Source organism: Dromaius novaehollandiae, chromosome 3 (genome assembly GCF_036370855.1).
Source record: "Dromaius novaehollandiae isolate bDroNov1 chromosome 3, bDroNov1.hap1, whole genome shotgun sequence".
NCBI lineage: Eukaryota > Metazoa > Chordata > Aves > Casuariiformes > Dromaiidae > Dromaius > Dromaius novaehollandiae.
The window spans coordinates 93,525,795-93,545,045 of record NC_088100.1 but is presented as its reverse complement, the minus strand read 5'-3'; the positions used below and the strand labels follow the sequence as shown (position 1 = coordinate 93,545,045).

The 19,251-nt window shown below is 53.5% G+C and overlaps 1 protein-coding gene across 2 annotated transcripts in view; it reads right to left on the bottom strand.

Moving 5' to 3' along the window:
• Window positions 1–2,999: 2,999 nt before the first annotated feature.
• The window catches only part of TMEM63B (transmembrane protein 63B), a 59,330-nt gene continuing 43,078 nt past the window's right edge, over window positions 3,000–19,251 (bottom strand). Inside the window, exons 5-24 of one of the 2 annotated variants that reach the window (XM_064509515.1) lie at window positions 18,636–18,726; window positions 17,743–17,780; window positions 16,785–16,927; window positions 16,471–16,522; window positions 16,044–16,152; window positions 15,453–15,523; window positions 14,407–14,487; window positions 14,076–14,199; window positions 13,482–13,615; window positions 13,197–13,334; window positions 12,771–12,924; window positions 12,317–12,423; window positions 10,548–10,634; window positions 8,587–8,652; window positions 8,250–8,412; window positions 7,948–8,053; window positions 7,636–7,803; window positions 7,317–7,432; window positions 6,906–6,986; window positions 3,000–5,693 (exon numbers count right to left, since the gene is read on the bottom strand). In XM_064509515.1, the coding sequence (XP_064365585.1) occupies window positions 5,529–5,693; window positions 6,906–6,986; window positions 7,317–7,432; window positions 7,636–7,803; window positions 7,948–8,053; window positions 8,250–8,412; window positions 8,587–8,652; window positions 10,548–10,634; window positions 12,317–12,423; window positions 12,771–12,924; window positions 13,197–13,334; window positions 13,482–13,615; window positions 14,076–14,199; window positions 14,407–14,487; window positions 15,453–15,523; window positions 16,044–16,152; window positions 16,471–16,522; window positions 16,785–16,927; window positions 17,743–17,780; window positions 18,636–18,726 (2,194 nt within the window). In that variant the 3' untranslated portion in view covers window positions 3,000–5,528. Of the gene's footprint in view, window positions 5,697–6,905; window positions 6,987–7,316; window positions 7,433–7,635; window positions 7,804–7,947; window positions 8,054–8,249; window positions 8,413–8,586; window positions 8,653–10,547; window positions 10,635–12,316; window positions 12,424–12,770; window positions 12,925–13,196; window positions 13,335–13,481; window positions 13,616–14,075; window positions 14,200–14,406; window positions 14,488–15,452; window positions 15,524–16,043; window positions 16,153–16,470; window positions 16,523–16,784; window positions 16,928–17,742; window positions 17,781–18,635; window positions 18,727–19,251 lie in introns of both variants that reach the window. The other variant, XM_064509514.1, reaches the window with a different exon arrangement.

The window sequence follows — 19,251 nt, the reverse complement described above, 5'->3', positions numbered from 1 at the left end:
CGCTCTGCCCGCGGGGGGAGGCTCGGGGCCCGGGCTGACCTGGCAGCTGGCCCTGCGCTGGGCAGGTCTTGGGCAGGAGGGACCTGCTGAGGTCCCTTCGCCCCGAATTGTCCCCTGAGCCTGCACCGGCTGTGCACAGACAGCCCGGGCGGGCAAGGCTGGAGCACTCCCGGCGGTGCTGGCTCAGCCTCGCCGAAGGCACCCCAGCGTTGGCCCTCTTGTTGGGCGCAAAGGGCTTAGGGCACACAGAGGCCACGGCCGGGAATGGAAGGAGAAGGGGGAGCAGCTTCCCCCTGGGAAGGGGTTTGTGGATGACAAGCAGCAAGACATCAGCTCCAGGGGTAAGAGAGGGCACTTCCCCAGTCCCAGCGCCTGCAGCATGCCGCTGGCAGCCCCCCCCTCCCTGTGGTCCTGGTGCAAGCCCTGGTTGTCACAGCTAGCCCTGCGGGCCTCCCGGTTAGCCACCCTTAGCTGTGGGGTGCCGAGGAGCCACCGTGAGTGGGTCCCACTGCTGCAGGGCCTCCCACAGCACGGCTGCCCATGTGTGTCTGCTTGCTGTGACTCACTGCACACCTATGTGGGGCGGTGCCGCTGCCGGCATGCATGGCTGGCAGCGGGGCTCAGCACAGCACCACGCAGCATGGCACAGCAGTTCATGGCATGACCCAGCACCAAGCGGCACGGCTCAGCCCAGCATGACCAGCATGGCTCAGCTCAGGCTGGTTCAACACAGCCCACCCCAGCCCGGCCCTCTACCTGCCCAGCCCCAGGAGGAATGCTGTGCCTTTCCCCAGGGCTGCCGTCCCAGTGCTGGTGCTGGATGTGGTGATCCCAACAGTTTCACCAAGCTGGGGATCCCTTCACCTCCCCTCATGCCTGGTTGCAGCTGAGGAGCCCGCTAACACTTCACATCATGTCACCTCGGGGAGCTGGCATCCACATGCTCCCCACTGTCCCAGGAGGCCAAGGACAGCTTTTGCAGGTCGTACTTCTCACTGTGCCACATTGCCCTGTCAGAACATGTGTGGTATGATCTGGGTTGTTCTGCCCAACCAAGGGCATATAAACCGGAGTAGAGTTTCCACCAGTCCTGGCCCAATGCTGGTGAAGGAGTATCTTGTCTCCCAGTGCCTCCACCAGTCCTGGCCCAATGCTGGTGAAGGAGTATCTTGTCTCCCAGTGCCTCCACCAGTCCTGGCCCAATGCTGGTGAAGGAGTATCTTGTCTCCCAGTGCCTCCACTGCAAACAATCCCCTGCCCACAACATGACTGCAAGGGGCATGACTCCACAGCTGGTCTGGATCTGGGCTGAGCCAAGGGCTCTGCATCACTCCTCTCCCAGAGTAATGTTTATGCTGGTAGTTTCTGGGGCAGAGAGGGAGGAAAGGGAATGCAATCCTTGGCCAGTTTGAGCCTTGGAGGAGAGGCTGAAACAGCACTATGCTCACCTGTGATGCTGAGACACAGCAAAAGAATAGAAAACTGGACAAAAGCACAAAGAGCAGATGCAAGAGAAGAGAGACAAACTCCTTGCTAAGCAAAGTTGCCCCAAGTTGCACACAGGGTCAGGAGCTGCGGTGCTGCCTGAGGGAAGGGCAACCAGGACACTCGAAGCTGGATGAAACATTGCTGTGCCGCTGTGCACCCAAAGGAAAGCTCCAGCTCTGGTTAGGACCTGCCAGAGCTGCCCTGTCCCTGTCCCCACCCCCATGGAGTGAAGGACACATAAGTTCAGGGCACACTTGGGCTGAGCTGAAGTGAGGCTGCACTGCTGAGGGCTCCCAGGAGAACCAGCTGCAAACAGCTGCTGCTGCCCACCCACCCCAACTGGTACAGGTGGAAGGAGGCCACATGCTACCATGCTCTGGTGTGCTGGAGGGGGCCACTGCACTACAGCATCAGCCAAAAGGCTGGTGTACTGCTGTCCCTTGCATTGCAAGCCCCTTAAAGACCTGGTTTTCATGGGGTTCGAGACAGCTCCATTTCACACAGGCCGTCCCATGTCCTACCCCTTGTTCATTGGGTGTAATTTCCTACAAATACCTGCATAATTTCCCTGTTATCTTCTCTTCAAGCTTTCCTTTGTAGCAAGGCCTACAGGAACCTGGCAGCAGGTAACATGCCTCCCGTTTTGTCCTTACTGTTCTTTGTGTCTGCACTCAGGTGTCACCTCTTCCTTGTCCTTTGATTGCAGGCTGCCAGGGAGTGCCTTTTGCCTTGTGTTCACCCTGCACCAAGCTTGTGGAGGAGCATGGTGGTCCCACATACTAACCTAAGCTCTGAGGGAGCCAGGTGGCAGGGATGCTGCTTGCCTCCACTCGAAACAGGGCTGTGGCACATGAGGCCATCAAATGCAGCTGTGCCTCAGCAAGGTGAGGTGCAGCTGGGCTGGCTGGGGTCACTGGTCCATTATCCTCACAGAGGCCTACCCCACACCCTACTTCCCCACCACTGTGACAGGCCAGGCAACCAACAGCCACTGCACACATACGTAGTGACTCTGCTTAGCCAAAGGCCAGGGTGCCAGCTGGCTGGGAAACACCCATGCTTCAGCCTATGTTTAACAGCAGCATCAAGCAGCCTGAGTCCATCTAGCTGTTGTGTGCCCAGGGCGCTCTGGTGGGCTTAGGAGACTGCTAAGCTACAGGGAGCATGACACAACAGAGAGCACTCCCAGCTCTGCTGTACTCCAGGGGCCTGGCACCCTTCACAAAGCCTTCAGCCACCCATCTACCCACACCAAGCTAGAAGACAGGTTCCTGACTGGAGACGTGGTGAGCTTCCATGTGCGCTGCTGCTGAAACTTGCCCTGTGTGCAGAAATACTACTGAGGAAAAGGGAAAGCACCAAGACCCATCCTGCTGTGCTGTTAACACACCACACAAACTCCCATTCTTCCCTCTGAACCATGCATACTCCTGCATCCTAGCTGCAGCCAAGGTCTCTCGTCTCCGGTCCCAACTCCACCCCGCTCCACAAAAACAGACCACAAGAACAACTCCTTTTTTTCCTTTTTTCTTTTGTACACAAATATATACAGGGTTTTATACACATCTCTACAGACAGTGCCAATCAGAACGCAGGTCTCCGCAGGCAGAGCCTGGCCACTGCCCCAACAGCCACAGGTGCAGCCCTGGGGCCACAACCATGCGTGCAGAGATTGGAGCCATCCCAGCCAGCCTGCCATACTGGGGTGGGGAGAGAAGGATGCTAGATGGGTTCAGGAACATGGAAGCAGGATCAACATCCTCCCCACTCCAGCCTGGGACCACGCTGGGAGCGCTCATCTCGCATGCTGATTTCACTTCTAGCCTGTCCCAGGAGGGGACGGGTGACCACCAACGTGCCTCTCCGCACCCTGCACATTTTTCAGCCCCAGTCTGGCCACTCGGGGATGGCCACAGCCTGCCCTCTCCCTGCCTCCAAGACCCACATCTCTTCCCCTCTGCCCCCTAGTTCCTCCAGGCCTGGAATTCCTATTAGAGAGGTGTATGGAAAAGTCAGCTACATCCTTCCCGGAGCCATGTGACATGGGACAAGCCCTGTGCCTGCTCTGTGCCTCAGGATCCCCTCCTCTAACAGGGGAAAGGGGAGAAAAGAAGCAATAGGTTGTGACTGCCTTTCCCCAGAGAGAGCTGGAAGGGCTCAATCTTCAGTCATTTGGGTCTATAAAGTGCTTTGAGCTCTGGGCCCAGAAATGGTGAATAAAATGGTAAATGACTGTCCTCTTCCCCCCAGCCCCAGGAGACCCTGCAGGGCACCAAGCATTGCTCCAGCAAGCTGGAGGCAGAGCAGCCCTCAGAAGACAGGCAAAGGGAAGGTGGAAGTGTCAGCAATGAGCACCAAACAAGATGGTGGCAGGGGATTCAGGGAAATAAATACAGCTCAATAGCAGGGAGATTTATTCTTTTCCTTTACATTTTACACAAGGGAAAGGGAGGAAGCAACTAAGGGCAAATGATCCTGACCAGAAACATCCTCACAAGAACCTTCAAATAGGGCCAAATCTCCCTGTGTGCACCAGGGGTTCCAGTCCACATCTCCCACCTGCAGGTCTTGGGCCTTAGACCTGCCCCCGGGGCCAGGGCCCCTCTTGCAACCTTCCTGTCCTCTCCCTGTCTTCAGGACATGGCCATCACCAGGGAGGGCAGCAAGGGCAGAGACTGGGAAGGAACGGCTTCCCCCTCTCAGGCTGGGTGATGCCAGACGAGCCCATGTCCAGCCCACAGGGGTGAAACATATAAATAAAGCCAGCACAGGCCCATGAGGCCCTTGCCCTCATGAAAATGGTGGGCTTATTGGGGCTCCCTCCCTCTCTGACTGCCTACTGCATCGAGCCAAGACCTGTAGGTGCAGGGAAGGCAGCGGCCCGGCACCAACCAGGCACTGCCGACGCTGCATGTGCCGGGGGCTCTGTGGTCCAGGCCCCTTTTCCCCTCTCCATAGCACCCAGGAGACCCCCCCCCCAACCCAGTCCTCCCTGTGCCCAATGCGGCTGTGCAGACACAGGGCAGCACAGGGGGCTGGGGTAGCACGTGGGGGTCAGGTTGATTTTTGTTTGAAAGAGGAGCAAAAATGTGCAAAAAAAATGCTACTTAAAAGGATGCACCATGCCCCCAACTGTGAGCCTTGGGAGGGGCAGGGGGCATCGTCTGGGAGAGAGGCTGCCCACGCCACCTTCTAGCTGCGAGAAATGCCTTCGGCACCCCTCATCCTGCACAGGGCTGCCCAGCCGCTCAGCCCAGTGCTCTAGCCCTCGCCAGCCCCACAGGGCTTTTGGTGGGTGACAGCAGCTCCCCACCAAGGGCGAGGCTGTAACCCTCCCGGGGGGGTGGGGCGATGGGAGCACAGGAGGTGGGTGCAAGGGACAGCCACAGGCTGAGCAAGGGCACACATGGCCATGGAGAGAAGGCAGGGCAGCTCTGCACAGACACAACAGCTCCCTAGTGGCTCAAAGCCACCCCTCTTCCCAGCCTTTCACTAATGGGGACTCCCAATAGGTCAGTTAAAGCTTTGTGTTTGTTGCCTTCTTGTAAATCTAAGAAGTTATTAGTGTTGCCGTTTCTTGTCAGGAGGATGGAGGGGCCTTCCCTAGAGTCCCAATGGGGCCTGAAGGTTCCCCCACCCCCAGTGCTCACCCCGTCCCCACAAAGCACCCAATTTTCCTGCTCTCCTTGGGTCCTCCTGGTTCACAAAAGCAGCTCAGCAGGGGTCAAAGTCACCTTCCTCCCCAGCCCCTGGGGTTGTGCAGTCTGGATATGTGTTAAAGAAGGTGGCTAGTAAAGAGCACGCCCCTCACAGCTGTCCAGCTGGGTGCCTGAGGGAGCAGTAGCAGAGGTGGAGGCAGGGAAATGGAGAGCCTCAGTGCCCCTGCCCTCGCTAAAGGTAGTGGCCCTGGGGGGTGGGCAATGGCAGCGGCTGGCACCCTCTCTGCCTGCTCACTTCATTCAATTTTTCTCTCTCTGTCTCCGTGTGCGGCAGCCTGCCTGGCACCTGGGACTCCTTCCCTTCCTTCTCTTTGGAGGTCCCTACTGGTGGATCTCATTCTCTATCAGGCTGTCCTCACACGACTGGAAATCCGTGTCGTTCATGCCATCTGCATTGATGAGCTCTTCATCCTGGGACCCCTGCTCCTCAGACTCGGTTGCTTCGCCCTCCGGTGAAGAGTCTTGCAGCACTTGGGCAATGTACTTCTGCTAGGACCACACAAAACAAGGGGGAGGAGGGGTTGGGGTGGGGAGAGCAGAAACACAAGTGAGCTCCAGGAGCTTCTCACAGCCCCTGCAGGATTCAGGGCAGCAAAGCACAGTGGGGTGAAGCACCATGGAAGCTGAGAGGCTGAGCACAGGGACAAGCTGGGAAGGCAAGTCTGGGCTCCCCTAGACTGCATGGGAGACCTGGGGAGGGTGGTGTCATGCATATGTAATCTAGGCTCCCTCCTAGCATATCAGAGCCCAGCTCTCCCTAGAAAGCAGCAGGCTCCACTTTACCTAATCTCTCCATTTAATCCTCAAACAGCTCTAAGTACTGTGTTGGGCTCACAGATACCCATGCCTGTGTTGAGCTACCCAGAGCAGAAACTCCTTTTCCTCTTTTGTTCAGGACTCCGGGGCACAGGGAAGAGGTCTGGTGGAGGCGGGAGCTGCAATACAAACTCTCTGCCTTGGCACTGTGGGCCTAACAGCAGGAGGGAGAGAAGGGTGCAGCTGCAGCCCACCACAGTGGGGCAGTGCCCAGCCAGGAGATCTCCCCCACAGGCTCAGCTGGGGAGAGAAGGTGGGCAGCATCAAGGAGCCTGGCAGCTCCCTGTGCACCCCTCTGTCTCTGCACAGACCTCAGCCATAGCTAAAAAAGAAATCTCACTGTGGAAGGAAGTAGCTAGAATAGAGCCAGCGAGCCAAGGAGAAGTTCAGAAGACTGAACCTGGAACCTCAGAACTAGGCAGGGGGCAGTCCCGCAAGGCTTTGAGCAGAAAAATCATTTTCCTTAATTTCAATACAACACCTGTGGAGGCGCCTTTGCATTGGCTGAGGGCCAGCCCTGTGGGTGATAGTGTTTCCTGATGGACGAAGTCTGAGAGATGCAGAACAAGACGGGAGACTTAGTTGGTCTGGATTTACTATACCGGCTGAGAGAGGGGCAGAAAGTGATCACACAGCATCTGGGGAGTGGAGGAAAAGGGTGTGGGGTGGGCAGAGAGAGGATTAAAATTCATCACCCAGCTCAGGTGAGTGGCACAGGGCCTAGCACTTGCCTCCCACCCTCATCAAATGGCTCTGGGTACTACCTGAGAAAGGCCAAGAGTGAGGTACTCAGACAAGAAGGAAAATGTACAGTGGTACCTCCCCCTTCCTAAACCTGAGTAAGGAGTGAGCCAGGACATAAAGGTGGGAACAATGACTCACTGCGGATTTAGGAGCCGGCAGGTTGGTGGCAGGTCTCCCGTTCTGCCTGCTTTCTATGGCATCCACCTCTGTGTGGTCAATCTGTGGTAAAGGAGAAATCAACAAAATGCCAGGGTGACACTTCTGCTGTCTCACTGCCCCCAAGCTTGCCGCAGGAGCCACACTCCAGTAAGGGCTACCCTAGAGCTCTCTGTAGAGTATAGGAGCAGCGTCCCATGGCACGGACACAGTCGCACTCCAGGCTGCTTTGGGAACTTTCTGCTTAGGGAACCTGGAGTTCAAAGGCTCTGCTGGGGACCAAGCTCACACGCCCAGGCTGGCTGGGGGCCCCCAAAGCTTCTGCTGTCTGACTGTTGAGCTGTGCTCCCATGGGAATGGCTCCATACTCCCCTATCCAGCACCAAGACTCACCTTGTAGTTGTGAGCGCTGAGGTATTTGAAGTGCCCAAAGCAGACATGACACAAGCAGATCACAATGGTGATCACAAGGACCACAAAGGTGAACATGGAAGTGGGGGCCAGGAACCCTGGGGCAAGGCAAAACAAAAAAGGAAAAAATTAAAGAAAAGAAGTCACAGCAGCTCTGGCTGTGCTTCATGCCCAGGAGATTGCCAGAAATGTGGCTTGGTGGGGCTGGGCCAGGACAGCAAAGTTGGGCTGTAACTGGGTGTTGAAGGAAGCCAAAAGCAAGGCACTCTGGCAGGGGCAAGCTTCCCACCCTGGTATTTACCTGTGCGCACGGTGGAGAAGAAGAGAAGCCAGAAGAGGCAGAGGATGGGGGCTGCCACAACCTGGTTCACGGCCCCCGAATGGATCTTCTTGTCTAGCTTGGCAGGCAGGTAGGCATAATACAGGTTGTACCGGTCTACCAAGTGCTTAAGCAGCATGTACATGAGCCCTGAGAGATATCAGCAGAGAGGGGAATCAAACTCTTTCCCAGTGCCTCTAACCTACAGGTAGTATCTTCCCCCACTCCATCCCATTACCCTCCAGAACTCTCCCCCCAGCCTCCAATGCAGGGAGGTGGAGGGGCACTGCTTACCAAAGGGGACAATGATGGGACAGGTGATGCTATATGTCATGACCACAGTGAAGACACACATCATCCAGGCATAAGCGGCCCCAAACTGAAACTCGTAGGCCTGGTGCTGCAGGAGAGAGCAGAGGCCTGTCAGCACAGCCCCAGAAGCCAAGCAAGGGGGCTACATGACACCCCTCTGTCTGCACGTTACACCCATGTTATATGCACAGGATTTGGCAGGCCAAGGAGTGCAGGTGCCCCAACACAGCACTTTCAGCCCCAGGTAGAAGCCATAATCCCGTTCCTGCAGCCCCACTACATACTCGCTTGACATTTCGCCGCTCAGCAGCTGAGCGGGCCAGGCAGAGGCGTATCATATACATGAGCAAGCCAGGGATGCGCAGCAGGTCCATGGCATTCCCAATGAAGGCAGAGGCGATGACGTAGTTCACGAAGAAGGCCCCATTATCTGGCAGAAACACACACCTGAAGAGAGAGAGAGAGAGTGAGAAAAGGCTGCAGGAGGTGTTCCCTCTACCATAAGGCTGTGTAGGGGATGAGCCAAGAGCCACAGCTGCAGGGGGCAAGGCCATGGTGACCTTTGGAGGTCAGCAAGGATTCCCCATTACAACAGAGGGCCTTCTCTCCTGCTTCACTTACTCAAATCGCACTGCAGCTTCGGCCAGGAACTTCTTGTCAAATAACCAGCGGAAAAACACATCCAAGCTGAAGGGGAACAGCAGTGGGGAAGAAAAGAGAAAAAAATTGAAAAAGTCCAGTGTGAGCACAGAGAGGGTTGTAGACAAGGACCACATGTGTATATGCCCCTGGGCCACAGCTGCTCTCCTGAACCAACTACTGTATTAACAGGCAGGTCTACATAGCCAGACATACACTCAGGGCAGAACGACATCTCACAGGGCCCAACAGCTGCAGTTTTCCTCTCTCTAGTGTTTGTAAAGGGGAAAGTCTTAAGTGTATGGAAATCCTACTGGCAAAAATCCCATCCTGTGAGATCCATGCTGCAGGGGACAGTATACCAGTTCTCACTTCAGCTCTCTCCTGTGCCCAAGTATGCAGCAGGGAAGGTGTTGTGTTTTACACTACTACTTTACAGAGGAGCTTTAATAGGATAGGAAGCAGTTTTTTTTCTTGCTTTAGCAAGTATAAAAGCTGGAGTGAAGTGATGGTTATTATTTCTTTTAAATGACATAATTAAATTAAATCAATAATTCAATATGAAATAGAAAGCAATGATATCATACATACACACACATGCAAATAAATGGAAGGTGCTCTAAAAAGACGTGAATCTCTGACCATAGCCCTTATTGTTGTCTCCTGGGACACGTCACTGACAATTGGGTAAGCCGGACACCGGGAAAAACAGGACACAACCCAAAAAAGGATGTAAAGTTTCCCATTCTCATGTGAATTTTTCTCTTTGCCCTGATCCTGTCAGTAAAATATTTTCCTCCCTCCATGCAAGGAACAACAGGTGACTGACTCTACAAGAGAAACTAGTACAAGGTTTCAAGCACAGAGATTAAAACGTCTAGGAGAAGCAAGTCCTATTTCCTTTGATTCTGGATCTTGGATATAAAACTGTGCAGTCCTCTGACACCTTTAGAGTGGAGTATAGAGCTCCAAATGCAACAGCAGCACGATTCTGTGCTCAGAAGGAAGTCTGATTTGTTTAAAGACATGGTACCCAGTTAAAATGCAAATCCTCTGAGAGCATTCACCTGCCTAGATCATATGATTATATCGACAAGACATTTTTGATTTTTCTGGGAAACTTTGTTGCAGTCACCCACTGGGATGGAAGATTACTTTTCCTGTCTCTATCAGATGCCTTATCTGCTCTCAGGAACTGCCTGATTTAGCCACAGAGAGACTGTATCCTGGCCTCAATTTAGGGGATGTAGACTCCCTGCACCAGGATGCCTAAGTAATTCCCTATCACAGTGAGCACCCCCAGCCAGTTTCCCTTTCCTCTTAGTCATGCTGTTTTCCACTTTGCCACTGTTCAGTGCTGAGAGCCCATGCTGATGGCTGGCAGCTGATGCAACACTGTCTGTCAACATATATTTATAGGTCCTGCAGGAAAATCTGGGACTCAGATCAGCAGAAGGATCAGCATTTCTGCACCCTACACATGATTCCACCCTCCCACCTATGCAGTTCTAGCTCAAACAGAGAATTCACTAGTTTTGCGCAAAATTTTGAGTGCACATTCAGCACAGAGGTGGGGAACATCTCTTTCACCAGCAGACCTCAAACAGACCTTTCACATGCATCCATTGACCATGCCAAGTTTTTGGGTGTTATTATTAACACCAAGGCACATATGAATAGAGCTGCAGGACGTGTAGTAATGGCCTTATCTGATCTATATGCAAACAGTTGCTACTTATGATTCAATAAGTTCATTAGGACTCAACCGGGTGTGATCTGGCCTGGTACACTAGCCAGAATTAACTGTCACCTCCCCAAGGGGACAGTGGCTAGCATTCACAGATCAGGGAAAGGAAATACTGCAGGAGAACAACCAGAGCTGCATCTCAGCCCTCCCCATGTTCCAGCTCTCTGCAGTTGCTTTGCCTTCCCTCCACACCTACCTGCTCAGGCCCAGTGAAGGCAGCAGTAAGACCATGAAGATGAGGAAGGTGTAACACTTGTGCATGGTTGTCCTGTTCTCTCCAGACCTGAGAGCAGAGAGGAGGCCGTTAACCTTTCAGCGTCACTCCATTAACCCCAGGAGCAGTGTCCCCATCACCAGGAGTCATGGCAGAGACATGTGCCCTCAGGCACAGCAAGTGCAGCAGAGGTGGGGGAGCGAGAGCAGGTCACTCAATGTGCATGTCCTGCCTGGCCACAGAGAGAGGAAGAGGCTATCATGGAAGGGGTGACAGGAAGTACAGCAGAGGTAAAGAGGATACAAGGTAGGGAGGAGGAAAGTCCTCGGGAGAGCATTGTTGCGTGGGGACAGTGAGGTCCAGTCTGGCCTCAGTTGGGCTGGTAAAGCTTACTCTTCTCAGGATGGGCCCAGGCAACAAAGTAGATGTGAAAACCTTAAGTATACTGGGCTACAACAGAGAGGAGGGGAAGCACCAGGCAGACACGTGGGATGGAAGGAGGGAGAAAGCAGAGTCTTCCCTTCCCAGGGAGGGGAGAAAACAGACAAATCAGAGGGCCTAGAGGCGACAGTGAGAGAGCAAGATGAAGACAAAGGACAAGGTAAGCATTTGTAGAGCCAAGGAACAAGTGGATGAGGTGTTGAGGAGAAGCTGGCTTCATTCAATAATCTGCAGCTGTCAGAGATGCCAGCAGAAAAAGGCCTACTTTATCTCATGTGGTAGGACCAGGGAGGTAGGAAGCATAGAGAAGGGCAGAGCTGCCTAGGAGCCTTTAGTTGCATCCCACCCCACAGCCTGGGAAGGCCTGTCTGTCTTATGCATAAATGTGGATAGACAAATATTGGAGACTGTTCAACCAGAAGGTACCTATAAGGGTGATCTATTCCAGGAGAGATTCAGCTCTCCCATTCCCAACAGTCTGTCCAAACTCCACAGCCAAACTTTCCTGTGCACAGCCCACACCCATTCCAAGCAGTCTGTTGTAGGCATTTACCACCCTTCTCATGAGAAAGCTCTTCCCAGTGTCAAACCCCAATCTCATACTGCCCGCTAGTGATATAGATCAGTATTTCCCCTTTCCTCTCCAGTGTGTGTGAGGTTTGTTCTTGAGTCCCAGTTCCTCCACCTTTTCCTCACAGGCTCTCCTAGCCCTTGCATCATGCTCATTTGCTCTTTGGAGGACTCTCAGCAATCAGTTCTCATCTCTCTTGACCTGCAGCCCTCAGACCTGGTGGCATCCTCCCAACCAAAGTCTTTGCAACACAGAGCAGAAGAGAAAGCTCACATCATACATGCAAATACATTTGCTAGTGCTCTGCACTTCAAATACATTCTCTATTGACAGAAGCCATAGCAGCTAAGGTAACTTTTCCTTGGAAAAGTTATGACTTACACATGGGCACGGGCACACCACATCTGCACACTCACCTTAGCCAAGACTTCTCTTGCTGCTTAGCATTTCTCACAGTGACTGGCCCCAAGCTCTCCCAGCTTTCTTCCACTACTTGCAGACCTACACCAAGCTTAGCTCAAACAACCATGCTGCAGAATGATATATGGCCAGGAATGGCAGGACAGCTGTTCGCGACAGATGCCAAGGTGTCCAAGAGGTGCCACATAACATCATGTCTTGGAGTGGGAGACAGAAGTTCAAGCAAGAGGAGCCAGCCAGGAGCCTTGCTTCTGTGAGAAGTGTCAAGTGCCCAGGTAGCATGCTGGTATGGCTAAGAACAGGCACTGGCTGTCCTTACCTGGTCCAGTGCGCTTCGAAGAAGGCAGAGTAATACACAATGGTGGGCAGCAGAGCAGAGAAGCACCACAGCAGCAGGGTGGGGAAGAACTGAGTGATGATGGGGTTCTGCAACAAGGCAAAGAACAGAATGCGCGTTACACGTAATGCAGCAGCTCTCAGGCGAGTCAGAGATGATCTGAGATGAAGCTGGCGCCTTTGTTGACAGCTGAGTGCCCAGCACCACAGCTGCCACAGCACCCTGGCCAGGCTCAGCACCCCCTCCCAGAGGCTGAAGAGCATACAGCATGGCATACCAGCCCCTCTCCTGCAGCTTCCCTCTCTTGCTGTCAGGCTGACAGGAACTGGGGCATGCTGACAATCTCTCTCACTACCCCCTTGCCTGCAGTAGCTGTTGTGCCTTGGGGAGGTTTCACTGCTACCCATTGTCCTGTGTCCCTCTCCTAAGGCCTTACATTGAGGTACTCCACAGGCTTGGTGACATTGAACTTGTCCATAGTGGTGATGATGATAGCAGGTGTGGTGAGGAAGAAGAGGAGGATGAAGAGGACCACATTGATAACCAGGCAGCGGATCCACCAGATGAAGCCCCGGATGGAAAGGTGTTCCCTGGGGGAGAGACAGGGCATCAGAATGGCCACACGGGGAGAATGGCAGGTCCAGATCCTCATGTCTGCAACACCAGTCCAGACTGCATAATAGAGCTTGGGGTGCCAACCCCACGCTTCCCCCCACTCCATGTCAGACCAGACCCTCTAAGCTCAGCCAGGACGGGCTTCAGCAAACCATTTAGTTACCAGAAAAACAGAAGGTGAGGGACACAGGGGGAGTGCACCCCTTTCCCATCCCTGGGGCCTGCTGACCCCTGCAGAGGTGCTCACCAGTAGACATTTTGTGGGTCGGGGGCGTAGCTGACTGTCCAGTTGGAGACATGGAGGGACTCGCTGCAGGAGGAGGCCCGGGGCTCCCCACGGCATGCACAGCCCTGGCACTTGCAAGCATTGAAGTCTTTGAGGATTCTGGAGAAGAAGGAAAAGAGGGAGAGATGCTAACAAAGAGGGATGGCCAGGACAAGGATAGGTGGCTTGGTGCCAGCATTACTCTGATTTAAGGGGAGAGCTGGGAGAAGTCACCTTTCTGGGAAGGACAGGCCCCTCTACACTCACATGGCTGTAATAGTCTCATTGTGGAAGGTGACAAAGGCCATCCCCAAAGGCTTCTCGTTCACCTTCTCCTTCTCCCGCTTGTAGTCATCTTTAAGTTTCTCCTCCAGCTTAGTGTAGTACTCAATGGCCTCCACCTGGGCAGGGGAACAGATATTACAGCAGAGACCTGGGGACTTTCCTCACACCCCTGATCCCTTTGTACCATGACAACAGCACTGTAAGGAGAAGGTGGGCAGCCAAGCCAACCTAGACCAGCTTGCAGGGCAGCAGCTTCGTTAGCTCTGCATCTGAGTGCTAGGAAGGAGGCAAATAGGACAGTGGGGTGGAGGAAGAGAAACTGTCTGCAGCCAGGCAAACTCTGCCTGGGCCACAGTAAGAGGGATAGAGAAAAAGAGCTCATTTTCATTAAACAGAGCCCAGCTGCCAAGGGGTGCTGGGGAGGCTGTAACATGCTCCTATTCCAGGACTGCCGCTGCATGCTGTGGCTGGCAGGAACCAAGAGCACTAAGAGTCAATGCGAGCAGCATGGAGACAGTTTCCAGCATCCAGTACCCTGAAAGCCCCTCTGCCTGACACCTCATGATCATGCCACACCTCCTCACAGCCCCTGATAACACAGCAGCACAGGTGGCCACAGGGCTTGGGGTTGATCATGGACGGGGTGTTCTCCTTGCTCTGCAGGTTGGTGAAGTAGATTCTCCCACGCTCAGCTTTCTTCCTGCAAAAGGAGAGAGGGAAAAGGAAGAAAGAGGGTGGCTCAGAAAAGCCTCTGTGGCATCAGATTCAAGGACCACCCTCTTTTGAGAAGGGCTCACTCCTCACCTCCGGTGCACCCCAACCCTGTCTCTGCAGCTGCCCCTCACTCCTGCCCCACAGACCCCGCCAGCCTGCACAGCCTGCCCTCTCTCCCCACCCCAGGAGTTACCTCTCTGCATCAAGGAACATCAGCCTGGCCACATCATAGCAGGGACGAGCCTCCAGAACAGTGCAGTTGGCATAGGCCTCCCTGTGAATGGGAAATACAAGCCTATCACAGGTGGCACCAAAAGCCATATCTCAAGCAAATCTCAGGTGTCCAGGACTTCTGCCCACCCTGGGCCAAGTGTCAGGGAGCACAGTAAAAGCTTGCTAGGGACAGGATAACTGCCTGCAGTCTCTGCCCTTTGCAAGGGAAGCAGTACATGGGGGAAGCACTGCATCCTCTGCACTCTGACATGGAATGCCTCTTCAGACTTTTTGCCCTGGGAGGAATTGGGGCTATCCATGATATTTCCAAGGAGATTGGAGAAGGGTTTAGAGAAAGGACAGAATGCGTGTGTGTGTGGGGGGGGATTTTTTTAAAACTAAAACTACCACTGTGGCAGCAAGGCACCCCTCCAACCCCACATCCTCTCTTTGCCTTCATTTGCCACAAGGCTTGGGGTCTGGGGCATTCCCAAAGGGTTCAAACCATTTCTCCTTTTTCTAGGATGGCTTCTAAACAAGCTCCTGACAATATGTTTACTGAGGTCCTGATGGAAGAGGAATTTTCTTTTTTTTTTTCTTTTTTTTTTTTTTTTGGCTAAAAAGAAAAGTTGTACGCTTTTTGCCAAATGCACAATCAAGGCAGAAGAAGCAGCACAACATCCCACAAACACTGCCTGAGTGCCTCCTGCCCCCCTTTCTCATCCCTGGACCTGACTACATTTTGTGATGTACCATCACCACCAATTCCTGTGCTGACCCGCTATGGCTTTGCAGAGAGATAGCTCTCAAGCTATAGGATAGATGTCAAGGTACAAACCACTTCACATTTAGATAACACTTCCACAAAAAAATTACAGTAAGATTCCCAAAACGAAAGTATTCACTGATTTTGACTAGATTTCCAGTCTGAATGTATTATTGCCATCTCTGTTGACAGTAGCACTACCCAAGGAAAAACATCCCTATTTCAGGGCAGACTTTAATTAGGCATACAAGGAGACTCACTCAAAATGCTTCTTGATCTTCTCTGGCTCAGCGTACTTTGAGATCCCGTTGATGAAAAGAGTTCGCTTCACCTGGAATGAGGGTGAGAAGGGGAGGAGAAGGAGAGGGCAGGCAGATGTGCAAAAGACCAAACTGCAGCAAAACAGCCAGGCCCAGGCCTCAGTCAGCGATCAGAAAGGGCAGCTAGCTGTTGGCATCCTGTATACTGACATGCAGCAGACTGACTTGGTGGTGGGGCTACACTGCAGCAGCCTGAACAGAAATGGGGCAGGTACCCTTAAGCAATAAGGAAGGCAGAGACAACTGGGGAGAGCCCAAAGCCCATGTAGGAGCTGCAGAAACTCCTGGGGAATGTATGAAGTCCACACATGTGTTCACCCAGCATAGGCTCTCTGATTTCCCCACTGGGGGTCACGATTGCTGCTCTGGAAGACAACCTCCTCTGACCAGACAGAACCAAAAAAACAGCCAGAAGGGGCAAGCCCCAAGCTGCTGTAGGGAAGGGAGTGCTCAGCGTCCTCTTTGAGGCCACCCAACTGGACGAGAAGACATGGGAAGCTGTGCCTTGGACAGTGGCCAGATCCTGCTCACCAAATCATCCTCTTTGTAGCGCATCTTGGAGGTGTGTCGGCGCATGCTGTACACTGTCAGCAGCAGGTACAGGAAGGCGAAAGACGTGTGCAGCCACAGCAGGTTATTCCTGTCACAGGAGAGACTGTACTTAAAGGCCAACACAAGGCTGCCACTATGACTCTGTGTATGGCTGGCCAGGCCCCTCAGGGCCCCACTGAGGGCCCTGGGGCCACAGGCAGCATAACTGGCATGGCATCCACATGCTCTGCAAACAACTTCCAAGGGCTCAATCTGCAAATAGGAGCTAGATACACAGCAGGAACAACAGCTTCAGGGCAAGGGCAGAAATGCAACCTTCAAGGAACTGAGGTGCTGCAACAAGTGTGCATCTGCAAAATATACCCTGGGGTCCTCAAATATCCATCCCATCCCTGCCCACACGTACCCAGAATTCAGGTTGGCAATAGTTGTCCTCCCAAAACTGTAAGCGTTGTTTTCTGGGGAGAAAGAGGCAGACACAGGCACATTCAGATATATCAGGAGGCTGTGGCACAAAGCACCCAGTGGACTGGGGTGTAGCAGGAATCTCACCTGCGAAACACCCCAAACCCCAAATCACTTTGAATGCTCCATCTCAAGACATGGGATAAGAGCTGGGGTTTGTCTAGTCCCATCCTGCCCCACTACTTCTCCCTGGTGGTCTGGGCCATGGTGTTGAAAGAAGCTCCCCCAGCCCAGCCAGAGGATCTCCACTCTCACCTAGCAAGTCTCCTGAGAAGTTGACAGGTAACACGATGCCCACAGAGAGCACACCCACAGCCACCAGCAGCCCAATGATGTGCCTCTGGAAGGAGAGGTAATGTACTGCATCACCCCCGCACTTGTCCCGGATCTCATCATCCCTGCCGGGGAGAGAAAGGCAGTCAGGCAACTCTTCCAGTTCCCCTGAGTGCTGGAAAAAAGCCTTAGGTCATGGCTGCCTGCACAGTTTGAATTACTGGACTACACAGAGTCTCAGGACAGTGCCCTGTAGAGCTGTGGCAGAGCTCCTGTTAGGGATCCCAGCATCTGGCCTTAAACTAGCCCAGGCAGAAACCTGACCACACAACATTTGCTTGAGCTCAATTCCCCCATGCACTCTGCCCTCCTCCACCAGGGAAGGGCAGCCAGACCCATGCAAACCACACCTAATACGCTCCTCCTGGTGGGCCTTACTTCCCCTTCTGAAATACTGGATTGCTGACACCATCCCACTGTGCTCTGAAGCCAGAAGTGCTTAGAAGACTATTCTCGAGCATCGTCAGTCTGGAGGGGTCTCCCTGCATCTTCTAGTCTAACTTTCACCTCCATGGGCCTTCCTTGGACAACAGCATCCCTAGAAGGAGTCCCAGGCAGAGGGGCATCTCTACAAAGCAGTGGACAATATTTTTGAGAGTCAAGAGATGCAACTGAGGCAAAGTAGACCTGGACTGGGTGCTCATCTGTCACAGACTTACTGTGTGACCTTAATTTTGGCCCTAGGATTCCTCAACTGTGAGGTAGGCCACAAGGCCCATTTTTGCTTGTCCTCTCCATACAGGCTGTGAGCTCTTCTGAGAAGGAGCTGCAGCAAGAGCAGTGACTTCATGCAGCTGTACTGCATTGGGTGTCACAACTCTGTGCACTTGCTTTTCTTCTTCCCCATGCAGGTCCCCCATGCAGGTCCTGGGGCACTTACTTTATCCTGAAGATGGCTGTCAGCCAGGAGCAGAAACCCTGTGCAGAAAGAGGACAGGAGGATCTCGCATCACTCTGTGCTCCCTTATCCCTGCTCCCTCCTTTTAGAGGCTAAGGGGACCAGGCTGGTCTCCTTGCACCTCCACAGGCCCTGGCTCAGGACAAGAAGGGGGCAGACCACAATCACCCAGAAGCATAGGGCCACAGACAGGCCCATCTGAAGGAGATGAGTTCTCTCAACATGCTGTCCCATGGGACGTGATAGAGGCTGGGCTTTGTCACCAGGTTGCAACCTGACAACTAGTAGCTCAACTTGCTGGGCAAACTGACAGGCTCCTACTTAGCATGGAAGCTCTCCACAGCCTAGGGAGACCCAGAAAATTCACCTTACAGGTACTTCAGCCATTGCCCTGGGGAGGAGCACAGCAAGGACTGAGGAGGCAGAAGAGACCAAGCTGGAGCTCCTCAGCAGGCACCTGGGGGAGGAATGCCTCCTGGGAACTTCACCCCCCCCCATTCATTGCACCCCATTTTTCTACTGAACTGCACCCCCACCTTAGAGAAGAAAGCAGCAGTGGCATTTTGCAGTAGGACATGAGGAAGGGCCAGGCATCTTTCTCCTGGTGACTATGGCTTTTGAGGCTGACATTATAGATTGGATGGGATCTCCAATAAGCTACAGGGATGTATAAACTACTGATTAAAGCACCTGACTAGAAGTCACATGCTTCCCACATCTCCTTGAGGTCTACACCATGCTCACACACTACAAGGTATTGGACCTAAAAGTTCTAGGACGGGTCAACAGCACTGTCTCTGAAGAGTTCACACAAACTGTAGGCTTCTAGCCACTCAAAGGCAAGGTGTTCGATTCTGCCACTTGCTACTACTCACATTGTCCCGCTGGTCGAAGTCCACAGAGCTAGAGACGGAGGTGAGGCGCTCGTAGCGGTCATGGTTGTCAGAGTGTAGAGCAGAGGCCACGCTAAAATGACAAACAGAGGTGAGAGAAAACTAAAAGATGAGAGGAGGCAGGTTGGCCAGGAATCAAGATCACCCAGAAGATCAGAGGTTAATTCAGGTGAGTTTGCCCCAGGTGAGATGGAGAGAGAACAGCCTCAAAGAACAGAGTAAAGCAGTAAGCAGAGCGCCCCTCCTCAGACGGCACTGCGTCGACCGGCATCCAGAGCCCACTCACAAACATGCGACTCAGCTCTGCCAGCCTTCATGGGCTCAGACATGGACGCTACTCCTTCAGCAACCTTCTTGCCTCTTTCTCAGAGGCACCCACTTTACACACCAGCCCCCGTGAGGAGGGCCTGCCAGTGGCTGCCACAGAGGAGAGATTAGGTCTGTTTAGTGCAGAGTTTAGAAAGAGAAGAGGAGATGTGAAGGAGAGGGCACCACAAAATGGGGTGGGTGTTCACATGGGGGCTCCTGTTTTCCCTTTGTAATGCAACTGCAGAGACAAGCCCAGAGCTGTAGGCCTGCAAGGCTCTCTGCTAGCAAG